The 13,607-nt window shown below is 35.9% G+C and overlaps 1 protein-coding gene across 3 annotated transcripts; it reads right to left on the bottom strand.

The window, feature by feature from the left end:
• Positions 1–4,053: 4,053 nt before the first annotated feature.
• Positions 4,054–13,382, bottom strand: LOC127874668 (uncharacterized). 3 transcript variants are annotated; one of them, XM_052419142.1, is made up of 3 exons: positions 13,235–13,306; positions 8,529–8,648; positions 4,054–4,509 (listed from the first exon to the last, which is right to left on the bottom strand). In XM_052419142.1, the coding sequence occupies exons 1-3, from the start codon at positions 13,263–13,265 to the stop codon at positions 4,385–4,387; spliced, it is 276 nt and encodes a 91-aa protein (XP_052275102.1). In that variant the 5' UTR covers positions 13,266–13,306; the 3' UTR covers positions 4,054–4,384. The 3 variants fall into 3 exon arrangements, with proteins under 3 accessions (XP_052275102.1, XP_052275100.1, XP_052275101.1); XM_052419140.1 differs by lacking the exon at positions 4,054–4,509 and adding an exon at positions 9,089–10,059 and having other exon boundaries at positions 5,947–8,648; positions 13,235–13,382; XM_052419141.1 differs by lacking the exon at positions 4,054–4,509 and having other exon boundaries at positions 5,947–8,648.
• Between the last annotated feature and the right edge of the window lie 225 nt (positions 13,383–13,607).

Genomic DNA, 13,607 nt, shown 5'->3' with positions numbered 1-13,607 from the left:
GTCAATCGTGTTTTTTTGCAATTTAGACCACAGTCGAACGAGTCATTGCATTAACTGTTTTGTAATTTTACTATCTGCTAAACCATATTGTGTGAAAGCTACATATCTCCAACCTGCAATGCCATAGAATTATGCCCCCTTTATTATTGGTAGTAAGAAAGTTAGTAAAGGTTTAATGCAACTTCTTGATATCATTGTTTCTACTAAACGTATTGAATTCAAAATTCCACATGCCACGGGCAAAGTTCCATAAATCTGACTTGCAATTTAACTGAATTGTGCACCTTTTGTTATTAACTTTGCGTTCAAATACTCTATACAGCTATAGTTACTGCACAAATTGAAATACTTGTTGCAAAGACGTTTTGGATCTTAATGAACATTCACTGATCAAGACCAAAACCTTTTACCGGTCTTTAAGCATGGTTGTGCCCCGTTTTGAATAATAATAAGGGTAACATAACACGTGTTGTTGTTTAAATGTTCAATCTACATGATTCTTACCCTGGTACCAGCTAATATTTGAATTTTAGGATTGTGTTTTTAACAACAGGTCATGCGTTTACTCATATTGAGTATGCATTTAATGTATTCAATACATACATGTATACCAGTATCATATTATTTATCCCACTGTGGGATTCGGTCTCCGGAAGAGACGATAGGCGTGGTTGCCTTTATAGTTGCTTACGGAGAGGGACTCGTGTAGGCATACAGTATGCCTGGTGATGTAGCAGTCTGAGTTGATAGGCTTGGCTGCCTTTATAGTTGCCTATGAGGAGGGACTCGTGCCGGCATACAGTTTGCCTGGCGTTGTAGTAGACTATGCTGATAGGCTTGGCTGCCTTTATAGTTGCCTACGAGGAGGGACTCGTGCCGGCACACAGTAAGCCTGGCGTTGTAGTAAACTACCTTCTATGATGTTGTAACTGTGACAAAGCTTTTGTTTGTATTCATGCTTTTATGTATGTTTGATGACTATGGAATTGTAATACACGGTATCAGTCAGTCGGTCATACCTACGACTTACCAAAAATATGTTGTTGTATTTTGTTGTTTTTCCCTATCGGGAGCGTAGTTGTACAGGGAACGCTAGCGTCCAATATCTATCTCTCGCTGACATGCAGATCTAATGTGGGGTTACATCTGTGGTCTTTTCGGTCAAGGTCAATGTCACTGTTGCTATACATGTGCCGTGCTCTGTGAAAAGGCGGTTTAATGCATGTGCGTAAAGTGTCGTCCCAGATTAGCCTGTGTAGTCTGCACAGGCTAATCTGGGACGACACTTTACGCACATGCATTAATGCCCTCTTTCACAGAGCACGGCTCATATATAAATAAAGTTTCAAAGCTTCAGTAAGGAGCGGAGATATTGTGCTGATACTGTTTGCCGCTTAACTGATCTGAATTTGAGGCTAGTTTGTCAAAGCGACTAAAAAAGAATCAAAGCGCTGAAGGCACTGAATTTGTTCGCTGTTGTATAATCTTAGACGCAACTCAGTTTTCAAAATTATGTTGTACCTTTTTATATCGCAAGTTTGAAATGGCTACAACAAATTTAAATTTATAAAGAGTGTGTCTTAAAGCACAGGTCGAGGTGTGTTGTTTTTTCAAATCATTGATACAGCTAATCAGTGTGCACAGGCTAATCTTATTTGGCATGCATTAAGCCCCGCTTTCCCTGAAAGCAGCCAATATGTACAGATTTCAATGATAAACACTAGACTGGCCAACGTTGTCTTACAAGATGTTAAATACTTTTGAATACATACAAACTATGTAGTGTACCAGTGGGAACTTTTAACAGGCAGATGCGGTGGTTAGAGCAGACGCTCCTTAGCATTCATCGTCTGCTTAATTTTACTGCAGTTATCAATACAGGCAGTCACGAGTTACGGTTCCTAGCGTTGTTAAGCCCATACTGATTTGCAAAATTGTCTCTATATTATGTGTGAGATAACGCTCACAAATAGAAATGGTTTCCATGTAATACCTGGAATTTTTATGAATGTATTTTGTCGTAATTGTGTGCTGAGTTACCATCTTTGAATGTACGTCGCTTAAGATCTATAGCTTTAGAATCTTTCAAAGTAATAAATAGAGACACACCTTCATACTTACATGACCTGTTAACTGTTAAACAGACTTCATACTCTTTCAGGTACTCCAATACTGCTGTTATACCTAAGGTAAAGACCACAAGATACGGCATCAGCTCTTTCCGCTTCAGCGCGGCCAGGCTTTGGAATTCTCTACCGCAAAACTTCAGAGACCAATCGAATTACAATTGCTTCCGAAGTCCGGTCAGCGCATGGAGTGGAGAGAGTTGCGCTTGTTCTTGCTGTTCGGCAGCTTCATAGCCTTATTTATTGACTAAATTTAGTTGTAGTTTTGTTTGCATTTAGTTTTATTTGTACTGCTTTTAATTTATTTTTGCTTGCATTTGCCTTGTTTTCTTCTGTTTGCTTTGTTTGTATGTGTAGTTATCATCCCTTTCCAGTCTCTATAACCCTAAGAGCGTGAGTCCTTTTGTTTTTGCCTAATTTGTGTGCATGTATTTGCTGCTTTTCATGTCTTAACTATGAAATATATTCTAATTTGTGTTATGCACTTGTGAGGAAGTTGCTTATCAGTTCTTTCCAAATCTGATTTGGGGGATATATGTTTTTTAGAATTGTTTTATTTGTCGCACTTTTGTGCTTATTTTCCTATTCAGTTTCTTATTTATTTTGTTTTATTGCAGTTTTTAGACCTAGGTCAAGCTCAGCAACTTCAACACAAATTTTAATTTAATGTATTATTTCTGCCAATTGTATTTGTGATGTTTGTAGTCTGCCAGTTCTTTAAATTTTGTCTCTGCATGAATATATTTGTTTTAAATACCTCATGTCTTAAAAGTCTATAGGATTGATTATGTATCATTTAATGCTGATGTTTGTTTTAAATATGCATGTTATTTATTGTTATTATTGTAAATGTCGGTTAATAGCTATTCATAGCTAATGTTTCTTTGTTACGCATGTACCGACTTAAAATAAAATTTGATTTGATTTGATTTGAGTTACTTGTATGCAGACCTTGCTTTCGGAGTAAATGAATACAGATTAGTCAATTTGTAAAAAGTTTAAAATTGAGTTTCCCGGCATGGTCACATTTTTACTTTTAATTGTTAATTTTTTAGCTTTAAGTTTACGTATACTATATAACCACTACATGTGTATTTAACATCACATATGTCTTTCTGGGCATTATATCCGGGACTGACAGAAAATGTAAATTACACTATCAATCACGAGACAATTCTAGCGTGCTGTCTTGGGAATATATTACCATTTTTTAATGAAAATGCACATACAGCTTATACATTGAGTATAGTGGGCTACGTCAAAGGTATGTTGTCCGGTAAATTTGTTAAGTTTGCAATTACCATTTTGATCAAAATTCGGTTACAGCAAGCTCTTATGAAAACATTACTTGGGATCGTATATTGGGCGTTGGGGGTTATGGTTAAGGTCAGTCACTGTTGATAAAACTAGAAAAAACAGTTTCCACACAACCGATTGAGATTTTGTTGAGATATTGTACTAAAAAAGTGTGTGTATGTAGGTAACATTATGACTTAGCTTGGGATTTTATCGTGGAGCTCTCGGGAAAAGTTCACTGTTACTAAGAATATAAAAGCAGCAAACATATTGTTTCCGGCCAATATAAACTAAAAGTTTTCATTGATGACATTTTTGATAAAGTAAGCTTTCATTGAAACCTTGCTTTGAACTGTATTTGGATCATAACATAAAAAGTATTTCTGCATAATGATTTGAATATGGATGGAGATATTACACGTATACCTAGCTTGTGATTTCATTTGGGATCAGGTGGTCTAAGATAAGGTCTCCTAAAAAAATCCGATAAAATCTTGAGTTTTTTAGTTGGGTATTTCTCTGAAATTGTGTGTTGGTGGTTTACATGCAGACCTGACTTGTAATTGCAAATTTATATAAATTTATATGTTGAAAACACGGTTTAATAATTATGTGACAGTGTCATGTTTATTGTTAAGTCAAATTCCCCTCAAAATACAAATTAACTACATACGTGCTGGCAAAAGTATGTGCACATAGTAGTGGTAACTAGCTTGCCAATGAAGATTGCGGCTTGGTTAACTGCCGCCCTGTTAAGACGGAAATACTGTTGAAAAAAAACAACAGAACTAGTCAATTATGGTTTGTTGACCAAAAAAAAAACAATTTAAAAAAGTCACATGAATGTTCCCCTGCTATTAAAAACTGGGTCTTAAGCAGGGAAAATAAAGGAAACACGAAGAGGGTATATCCGCCTTTTCCCTCTGCTCTAGCCAAGTTTGGGTCACCTCCAGTTTCTTCTATTACGTCACACCGATCACGTATTTCTCTGGACCAATTTCTAGAAGTTTCGAAGGGTGTCGGACCGCAGTGAACTCCACGCTGCGAGCGGTATTGCCGTCACTGACTGATGTAGCGGAACGCGTATCTTAAATAATAAAACTAATTTAATTTTGACCATGTATGCGAACTCAAACATTAATACAGAGGAGGCGAATATATTGCATAGCTCAACACATGGAAACATACCGAAGTATATAAAATGTTTAAAGAAAAGTATTTGTTTATTACAGTTTCAATAATGTTGATTAAAGGCCATTCGTTTTTTGTGAAAACCTTCATTCCCGATTATTATACTTTATGCCGAGCGCTCGTCAGGAATGCGATCGTTACCACTTGAGTTTACTAGAAGCCTATCAAATTAGAGCGTACCGCCTGTGAAGATCGAACTATGATCTCCGTTTCGTTCCTTACCATCAGGTCACGGCGGCGCATTGTGTTTTGTTAGACTAACACGATTTCACAGGAAAGCCGTCGTGGTGCGATATTAAATTCAACTAGATAAATTTGCATTAATCAACAAGATGATTATATATAGACATAACACGAACTACTACCCCCTGTTCCGTAAGCGAACGCACTTACTTGAAGACCACGAAGACGAAACCTGTTTTGTTAGCCTAACACGATATTACATGAAGACCAACGTAATGACTTGCTGTATTTTACGACATGAAAAACAATAATAGGGGTTTAATACATGTGCGTAATAAAATCGGGGGTTAATACATGTGCGTAAAGTATCGTCACATATTAGCCTTCTTAGTCCGCACAGGCTAATCAGGGACGACACATTCCGCTGTTATCACAATTTCTGTTTAAAGAAAGTCTCTTCTTAGAAAAAATCCAGTTTCGGCGGAACGTGTCGTCCCTGATTAGCCTGTGCGGATAGCACCCTGTGCGGATAGCACAGGCTAATATGGGACTGCACTTTGCGCACATGCATTTAACCCCCTTTTCATAGAGCGCGGCCCATTTTTAGTTGGTCGCGTTAGCGGCCGACTAAATTTACAGAGCATGTTTTGCAAATCTGTGCTTAGCTCGCTTAAGTACGCTAAGGATAGTAACTCACTATGCTAGGAACGATTACTGCTGCCTGTCTGCACTGCAGACGACGCATGCTTAGGAGCGTCTGCTCTACTACTCAGTCTACTGCAGTGTGTATTTACCAGCTTGTAAGACGACATTGGCCAGTCTTGTGTTTATCATTTAAATCTGTACATATTGTCTGCTTTCAGGGAAAACGGGGCTTAATGCATGTCAAATAAGATTAGCCCGTGCACACTGATTAGCATGTGCAATGCGCACAGGCTAATCAAGGACGACACTTTCTGATATTGATGGGTTTTTCGTTTAAAGAGAGTTTCTGGTACTGGGATGACAATTAATGCATATGCATTAAGCCCTGTTTTCCTAAAATAAAGCTTAAATTATCTTTTTTATTAATGATTTGAAAAACAAACAAACACATCTCGACCTGTGCTTTAAGGCACACTCTTTATAAATTTGAATGGGATGTGGTCATTTCAAACTTGCGATATAAAAAGCTATAACATAATTTTGAAAACTGAATTGCGTCTAAGATTATACAACAGCGAACAAATTCAGTGCCTTCAGCGCTTTGATTATGTTTGTCATAACCCTTTACTTTAAACATATTTTATTTCCAGATAATGACATTATACAAATATATACATTGGTCCATACATACAAAATGGAAAAAGGTTTAGACCTGAAGTTCTTCAACATTATCGGGGGTCCTTCCCTTGCGATAGTTTTAACATGTTGAAATGGTGACAGATTTACATAAAATATTAATCATGTCATTTACACAGTATATACACTTGGGAACATAAATCTCAATAATTATATTTATTATATGATGACATCAGTACTACTAATAATAACAGTTGTTACCAAAACTAGTAATACAAATAGTAATAATAATAATTAATCAAAAATATAATAATGAGTGTAAAGAAAATATACATATAACTTATACAAAAAAGGATATTAATAATGATAATAATACATATAGTAATAAAGATAGTAATAAGTCCTGTCCAGCAAAATGGAAAAAAGTAGCTAAGCAATGAATCGCTTTGTCGTAAAATATATGTTTTTTAACTTCGTTAAAAATGATGGTGTTGTTTTCATTATTTAGTGAAGGCTTACCATAAAGGAACACCTCACAATTAAGCGGATGAAACGATCTTAGCGCAGTGAATAGAGCTATTCGCTGCAAATGGTATGTATGGCAATAAAAGAAGTAATGCTCCGCATTTTCAGCATCATTTCCGCACGCACATAGGGGAGTGTTTTTTAAATGATTAATGAATAAGTCTGAGTTTAGGTTGCTGCAATTATTTCTTAAGCGCGCGTGTAGAATTGATGAGTGTCTATCCCCAATGTAAAAGTATGGGGGATTATCTTCGCATAAATTAAATAATTGTTTCAATGAAGTTTTAAATTTCGAAATAGTGTCAATGTTTCTTATTTCAATAGGTAACGAATTCCATAGATTAATGGCAGATGGTAAAAACGAGCGTGAATAAAGTAAAGTTCGTCTTGATAAAATAGTATAGTCTTCCGCGTTTCTAAGATTAAGAGAAGATTGTTCATGAACTGTTGGTGGGAGAAGATTATTAAGGTAATTGGGGCACTGACCGTTATGCATTTTGTAGATATTAATTAGTTTTAGATAACTTCGTCGTTTTTCTAGACTTGGCCATTTAACTTCAGTGTAAAGGTTTCTAAGTGAGACGGATCTGGTTAGGCCTGAGACAATACGCGCGGCTTCATTTTGGATTTTTTCAAGTAATTCTTTGTCGTACAATGTACAACCGTCCCATACAACACACGCGTATTCTAATAATGGTCGCAAATGTGTGAAATATATTTGGTTTAGACATTTTCTTGATAGTTTGTACTCAACTTTTCGCATAACGCCAAGGATTTTCGACGCGGAAGTCATAATATTATTTATGTGGTTGTTCCATTTACCATCGCTGCTTAGCGTAAGACCGAGATGTTTGTGTTCATCAACAAATGTTACGGGTACATTACCAAACATTAACTTGGGAAAAGGAATATTCTTTTGAGTTGTGAATAGAATAGCTTCAGTTTTTTGGGGATTAAAATCAACAAGCCAACGCTTTGCCCATACGTTAATTAGGCATAGGTCATGGTTTAAAATACCCTCGAGATCGGCTAATACAGATGTGGTACATGATAATGAAGTATCATCAGCAAACAGTCGGGTAATACTTAAAAGGTTTTCAACAATATCATTAACGTAAATCAAGAAAAACAACGGCCCTAATACTGAGCCCTGGGGGACACCGGCATTTACTTCTAATGACTGCGACTTTGCTGAGCCGACAAAAACTTTTTGGGTACGGTTAGACAATTAACTCTCTATCCATTGTAATATATTTCCACTTATGCCATTTTGTTTAAGTTTAAATAAAAGACCTCGGTGCCAAACACGGTCGAACGCCTTGGATATATCACAGAATATCATGCAATTAAGTTTCTTGTCGTCAAGAGATCGAGCTATTTGATCAAATATATCAATGAGTTGATAAACTGTTGAGTGTCCTCTAAGAAATCCTGATTGTTTGCAGTAAATTAAATTGTGTGCAATAAAATGGTTATATAAGTGTTTATAAACTGCACGCTCCATAAGTTTTCCTATGCAGCTTAAAAGAGAGATTGGGCGATAGTTTGAAGGTATGTTCGAGTCAACCTTTTTGAATAAGGGCATCACAATTGCATTTTTCCATGATGAAGGAAATGTGCATTCTTGAAGTGATTTATTAAACAAAAGGCATAGCGGTTTTGAAATTGACTCGCTAGTACGCTTAAGAACAAGATGACTTATTAAATCTTCCCCAACAGCTTTGTTAGTTATTAAAATTTTGATTAAATCGATAATTTCAGTTTCAGTTATGGACACATTTTGCAAACTGGCAAATGGAAACTGAGTAGGGACGGGAAGAACTCCCGAAGATGAATCTAAAGTTGAAATGGAAACAAAATAATTGTTTAAGCACGTTGCCTTTTCTTCTTCAGAAGTATATAACCCAATGGCAAATTTATTCGTACTTGGTCTTGGTGTTGGAGTTGTCATGTCCGACAGTGTGGCGGGATTGAAACGAGGCTTTTTCACCTCCTCGTGCGTGACGTCTGAGTGAAACAGATCATCGGGTTTCCTCGGAATGTTCACTGAAAATATCAGGCAGATTTCTTCACTGAAAATAGTGAGCAGATTTTTTCACTGAAAGTAGTTTGTATATATTGCTTAGCAGAAAAAAGTGTAAAAATGTCTTGACTTTAAGAAAATCGTGTGAAGATTTATTCACCTAACTGAAGTTTGGAGAAATATTCACTAAAAATGTCCAGACATTTATTCACTGAAAATGGTGTGGAGGTTTCTTCAATAAAAAAAATAGTGAGGAGATTTCTTGTAACATATCTCAATCAATATTGAATGATTTTTTTCTGGAAACGTCATTTGAAATAAATATATTAACTAGATACCTGCACATATCATCAGGACTACCAAATGAAATAACTTAAACGGGACAAATTTTACTTATCGAATGCCGAAGGGACAAGAGTTGTGGATTGAACTGAAATGAAACACTTCAAAATAGATCAATTACCTTTTCCCAACGCGGATAAAAGCCCCATTCAGTAAGTGAAGGCGCCATTCGTTCCAACCATGTACAGGTTTTGGTTGTCATCAAATTTCTTGATCATTTCGTTAGATTCGTTCTCCACGAATACGATCAATTTCGTTTCAACATCGATACACTGTTCGCACAGCACTTTCACGCGATCATTTTCGGCATTGATGTTTTTATTAAATGTTTCCCTGAAACTTCTGATGCCAAGTAAATCATCAATAGCAACGTACATTACCACACATTCTGAGTTTTTTCTGTAGGTATCGAGAATTGTCTCCGACCTATCGCCGGCACCTTCAGACGGTTCCGTGTCTGAATGATCACCGTCATTGTATCGGCACGTAAGTTTCATGTCGGTTTCGAGCACCTTTCTCTGCTTATCCATCCATCTAATCTGTGCATCGTTATTAGGATCGATTTCAAAGAAAACCGAGACATTCCGACGAGATTTTCCGTTTTTTACCGGACTATGACGAGAGTTGCCGGGTTTTTCCGATCTCGGGAACAGGAACATGATCACTTTGGGAACCCAACAGTCCGCATCATCCCAAACGTTCTTAATCGTAATGATTCGTTCTTTTGCTCTCTCTATTGTTCTGTCTAAAGCCCTCTTTTTTCCTCGGTATTATCTACATTTAGGTGTTTGAAGGCAGATTTAATTTCTGCGCAAGCAGCTCGACCTGCTTGAAGCTTGGAATCTATTACTACAATGAAAGTGGTCTCGTAAAATTCCTTAAAACGACATAGAATTGTACTCAGTAATTCGTCCGTTTCGCCATGGACAATGAAAACAACCCGGAAGTGATAGCTGATTTTGTTCACGTGACCATGTCGCTAACGGCATTACGCTTACGTCACATCCGCTGTATAGTTTGAAAGTTGCTTCCATTTTTCTGGCACATTCCTCTGCGCATTCTTCGTACACCACTTTATCTTTCTTGGTCATTCTAATAAAGGTTCAATTTAACATGATTAGTATATCAAATCAGCGAATCCCATAAAAAGATGAAAGACAAAGTTGTTAATTTCGGGAAAATAACATGAGGCCTTACCATTAGGTTTGATATTTGTTCTTCATTCTAATAAGAAACAATCCATTTACGTGCATATGGCATTTTTATTTCAATTTGTTTATGAATTCAGCGACTGCTAAAAATACAAAAACTTCATATCAAAAGAAATTTACACACAAATTATCATATCGATGCTTTTTAAATTTTGGTAATGTTTTTTTTATATTTCAGTTAGTAAATCCGCAACTAAGAGAAAAAAACTGACTTTTAGTAAGGTTGACATAAATTGTCAACGGAGATTTGCAATAAAAGCTATCATAATGACCTATATATAACAGTCCATGTTAATATCACAGTTTGTATTGCTGTATTGCCTGGTAAAATACGTGTAGCGCATGTATGTTGTCTACTAAATATTGTTATGACACTAGAACATATGTTTACAACCATTTTCTTTCATCGAGATTATACATGATATATACAAGTCTTGGTTTTATTAGATGATAAATCATAATAAAAACTGAGTATGAAGGTTGAATTAATTAATGAGAACATGGTACCAATACTTTTCTAGCATCTATAATAACTGTTATACAATTTTTTCATAACTTTGAAATAAAAGATTTGAATTGAGTATCTTAGAAAAGTTTGCTTTTTATGCCCCCCTATCGAATGATCGGGGGTATATTGTTTTTGGCCTGTCTGTTATTGTGTGTGTCTGTCCCAAAACTTTAACCTTCCTCATAACTTTTGTAATACTAGTATTGAAGATGGCAAGTTGTTATTTGGCATGCATGTGTATCTCATGCAGCTGCACATTTTGAGTGGTGAAAGGTAAAGGTCAAGGTCATCCTTTAAGGTCAAAGGTAAAATATATGGCTTAAAAGCGCAGTAGGGGGCATTTGCTCTTGTTTATTTTAACAACACAAACTTACAATAAAAGGTGTGATCATAGTGTTATTAATTTTCTTAAACCAACCTTACCAAGTTTAAATTTCTTCGCCCAGACTACGTATGTTGTTTAATGTTTTCTAAAGATCTATACCACAGGTGGTTATTGTGTTGCTATGGTAATAATTAGTAAAAACATCATATTGAATAATAAATAGTCAAATTATAACAAAAAAATCAACTTTTCTGAAAAAAAACCCATTAAGCTATCAAATATATAATAAAACAATGTATTCAACTCAAAATGAACCTAAAATAGGGTGCATCGCGTTGAACAGCTATTTCTTCATCAGTTGCGCAGCGATTTCCATGAACTCTGTCGTATTAAACGCAGAAATAAATTTCTGGAAATGTACATATCTTGCCATATTTCACAATTGCTTGGTCAATTTTTAAGAAATAACACGAAACACAACTCGCGTGACCTACTCGTCGACTTTCCGCTTTTATGGTAGTTTTCGTTTACAGAAAATCTCTTCTTTACAAAAATCCAGTTTAAGCGGAAAGTGTCGTCCCTGATTAGCCTGTGCGGGACGTCACTTTACGCATTTGCATTAAAGCCCCTTTTCACAGCGTAGGGTCCATATATTTGAGAGTTTGACTGTACAGCGTTTTCATGAACTTTTGAAAACTGTAACATCTGAACATCATGTCTCTTATTTTGTGCTTCTCAGCAAAGGTTGTTGTTCTCCCAATTGTCAGGACACCCTAGTATGGCAAGCGGTTCGACGCATAATCCCAAGAAACTATGTTTCTCATGAACCTAGGTTTCCAGAAATACGCGTCGGACGGCGTAAACTTGCTCGTTTGGAATACGGGACACATATTATTCAGGGCGCAGGATCAATGGGGTTCACATATGATTACACACGGGCTGGACAGAATGAAAACACGCCGTTAAGAACTTTTTTTTCCAGATATCTCAAGTTATTGAAATATGTTTGCAAAGTCTTTAGTGCATAAGTTTTTCTCGCAGTGTGGGCCGATATATTGCGATTGAATAATACATTATTACACATTATCAATAGAGATTAAACTTCTATTTATACCATAATGATTGCTTAATATATCACAGACATTCTTAAAATAGAAAACTGTACTGTACAGTCGTTTGAGGCCCGAACAAGGGAACTGACTATCTAAAACTCATTTAATGCTGTAACAATGAATTATGTAACGATTGATCTGAAGTTATTTCAAATTTTAGTCTAAAAAAAATATTTACAATTAAAAATGTATTTCATAAACAGTTTAATTTTTTTATTAACGTGTTCAGACCAATGTCGACCGATTACATTACTAATTTTATTCCTCAAGAACACCCATGCACGGAAAACGTCGTACATATGAATAAGAGGTGGTCAACGACGGCTTTTTTTATGAGAACCTAGGTTCTCATGAGAAACTAGGTTTATGAAATCCCAAGAAACCAGTTCTTCATAGTTCTCATGAGAACCTAGGTTCTCATTCTGCGAACCTAGGTTCTCATGAGAAACCTAGTTTCTTGGGATTATGCGTCGAACCGCTGGCCATACCCTAGCTTAAACATATGTTTGGGATTATGAGAACGTTATTGCAAGTTTTGATTTAGGGGAAAGCTGCATGATTTTAACACAAATGTGTACTTGCGAAGAGGTTTTTTTTTAGAGTATTTAATGTTAAATACTTTTAACGCGACGTAAGCTCGCACGTAATAAATTTCACCGGATATATATTGCAAAGTTTAAGTAATAAATCAATGAATGAATTAAGGTGCGTCGTTTTGAAAGCACTCGTTTTCATGGTGTTGTATAACGGAAGTTTTGACCGATTTCGGGAGAGTTTTGATGACATCTACGACCGCACGTTTGGGAGTACGACATCACTTGGGGAGAGTTTACTCCCGTGAATACTTCCACAGTTAACATACATAACAATGATTTTGTTTCATACCATTGATTCTTTTTAATGTTAGTTTCACTGCCTCAATTATCATGTAGGCCTACATAATTCCATGCATTATTTATAAGTTTTCAAAAGTAATTAACATGTTGTTGTTTTTTAAACTTTGTATTTCAGTTGATACAACTTAACATGCACAATTGTACATTTAAACGCGCATTTAAAATATATATACACAGATTCCAGTTTTAAGAATACAAACCAGCATTAAACGTACCTGTCTTATATTTAATATTTATCCAAAGCATCAATACGCGTAGATCCTAACAAGAACACAGTTTAACTTTACAGCCAACTGATATTTACGAACATAAAGCAACTCATAATCGATAAGCAAATTTCTATTGCGGATCATTGTAACTTCCTCCTATACTCACGTTTAAAGTGTGTGCTCAAACGTCGGTTTCATCGATTGAATAGTTCGATAAAACTGATTTCTGTCTATATCGCACATTACAGTGGCATACCTGCTTTTGCAGTTCAGGTGAATTGTATAACACACATTACGAATTTCTGTTGGTTGCACAAATAGTTTTGTACTAGAGACAATTACCATTGGTAATCCCTAACATTTCAAGAATGTGTATAGC

This window comes from Dreissena polymorpha, chromosome 3 (genome assembly GCF_020536995.1).
Source record: "Dreissena polymorpha isolate Duluth1 chromosome 3, UMN_Dpol_1.0, whole genome shotgun sequence".
Taxonomy (NCBI): Eukaryota; Metazoa; Mollusca; class Bivalvia; order Myida; family Dreissenidae; genus Dreissena; species Dreissena polymorpha.
This window is presented reverse-complemented; position numbering and strand designations above follow the sequence as displayed.

Excerpts from the sequence above, each read along its gene's own strand:
- LOC127874668 (XM_052419140.1), bottom strand. The coding sequence starts at position 7,494 with ATGTTTGGTAATGTACCCGTAACATTTGTTGATGAACACAAACATCTC.